The sequence below is a fragment of the Galeopterus variegatus genome, unplaced genomic scaffold, assembly GCF_000696425.1.
Source record: "Galeopterus variegatus unplaced genomic scaffold, G_variegatus-3.0.2 Scaffold4090, whole genome shotgun sequence".
NCBI classification, from domain to species: domain Eukaryota; kingdom Metazoa; phylum Chordata; class Mammalia; order Dermoptera; family Cynocephalidae; genus Galeopterus; species Galeopterus variegatus.
Window position 1 is genome coordinate 74,219 of NW_007730201.1, and position 2,062 is coordinate 76,280.

A 2,062-nucleotide genomic window follows, 5' to 3' on the forward strand; every position below is an offset into this window, starting at 1 on the left:
TGCAGCCGGTAGACAGACAGGCGGTTGGCACCGCCGCACACGCTGCCCCGCTCGCCCTTGCACTCCATGTCGCACTCTGCTTCGCTCACGTTTGCCGCCTGGATCTTGTGGCCGCAGTAGCACTCAGCGCCGAACTCCAGCCCGGCATACAGGTAACCCCTGGGGGAGGCTGCTGTCAGGCAGGGCAGCTGCCACCATGGAGACCACGGGGACAGGGAGACTCAACGTGGACACCTGGGGGAGGGGAAGGCTCTGGGAACCAGGGGATGCCAGGGGAAGTGGGGAGTCTGTTGATGGGAGTAGGGGCAACAAGAGAGACCCCAGGAAAGAGGGGACCCATCCAACATGGAGACTTGGTAGCCTAGGGCCATCAAGAGACAGGGAGACCCCAAGGAAATGAGGCGACCTGGGAGTGATGCACAGGGAGACCCTGGAGGGGGAACAGGGGAGACCTTGGGGGGCAGGGAGACTCAAGGAGATCTGGGGAACAGGCATGATCTAAGGGGCAGGAGGATAAGGAGACCCTGAAAGGAGTTAGGGAGGCTGAGGAGTTAGTCTCGGTGGGGGGTGGGGCCAGGAAAGCCAAGAAGGAATACAGGGAGTCCCCCTAGGGGACGGGAGACCCAGGGAGGGAACAGGAACACCACAGGAACCACCCACCTGCCTTCATCTCCACCTGGTGTCCAATGCCCCTTACACACCTACCCACAGAGACACAGCATGCCCATAATCACACTCACTTGTATACACCTCCACACATGGTCACACACACACCCCAGCTCCTGTGGTCCCCCTGCCCCACCCCACTCTCTTGCTCCTTTCTGTCTGGAGACATGAGACATTCATCTCTCCAGAGTCTAGCCACTTTATTCTAGGGCACATCACCCAGGAATGGTGCCTCCATGTCCCTTGAGACGAGCTGGGATGGAGGGAGGGGACACAGGGAGCTTGAGGGGGAGGCAGGGACTCTCTTATCTCTTTGGAAGACAGCAAAACTGAGGTCACATACTCAGCCAAGGAAAAGATTCCTTCCTCTAAAACCAAAAAGCCCAGGCACTGCAAGGTTTCATTATTTTTTCATAGTGATGGAATCCTTTCCTAAAAAGGACTGTTAGTGGACACCTGTTCTGTAAACAGATGTGAAAAAGGCACTGCTTGCTCTGGCTCTGGGGGTGAGAGGTACACAGGGAGGGAAGTGGGACAACCCCTGTGTGGCCCCTTTGTCCTCTGAGGCATTCTCCAGAACCTTGAGGGCTCCTCGGGGAGCAGCCTGCAAAACGCTGGTCACCTGAGGCACAACCAGTGGGAACTGCCAGCTCACCTCTTACCCTGGATTGTGTGGTGCCGGCCAGAGAGGCAGACACACCCAGACGCCTCCACACACCCCGGGCACACACTTGGGGCAGCACGTGGCACTGCCCAATCCATCTGCCCACCCTGGCAGATGCAGCAAGAGCAGCTTAAACAAACTGAGCATCTTGGTGCCCGACCGCCAGCAACATCCTGGGTCTGGGCCAGCCTCTTTCCACCGATGTCTCAGTCTCTCCCTCTCAAGCCCTCCTCCTCAGATGTCCCTGGAAGCCCTCTCTTACAAGGGGACCAACTGATAGATGCAACGCATCTCAAGAAAAGGGCCCATTGGGTGTTATCCATTCCAAAGCAAGAGGCAGTCGGTTCTCAGAGACAGAAAGGACAAAGTGTGAGGGAGAGGAGAACCGAGGTGCAGGGAGATCCACCCAGAAGAGAGGTCAGCAGCTGCGGGGCTGGGGAAAGAACAAACATACCAGGAGATCCCACAGGTGGAGGGGTGTGTGTGTGGTGGTGTTAAAATGTGTTCACAAATTCTTGGATGCTCCTTTCTTTAAGCGTGGAACTTTATTTGCCTCCCGTCGAGTGTGGGCTGAACCTAGTGACTGACTCCAATGAGAAGAAGGTGGGCATGAAACTTCCGAGGCTACATTGTACAACATGTCATCATTCCTTTCTTGCTCTCACCTGAGGATGGTTCACTCTGGGGGAAGACAGCCGCCATGTTGTGAGGACACTCAAGCAGCCCCATGGA

The 2,062-nt window shown here is 56.5% G+C and overlaps 1 protein-coding gene across 1 annotated transcript in view; it reads right to left on the reverse strand.

Moving 5' to 3' along the window:
- The window catches only part of WSCD2 (WSC domain containing 2), a 66,601-nt gene that overhangs the window by 48,902 nt on the left and 15,637 nt on the right, over nucleotides 1-2,062 (reverse strand). Inside the window, exon 3 of the mRNA XM_008586732.1 lies at nucleotides 4-159. Within this exon, the coding sequence (XP_008584954.1) occupies nucleotides 4-159 (156 nt within the window). The remainder of the gene's footprint in view (nucleotides 1-3; nucleotides 160-2,062) is intronic.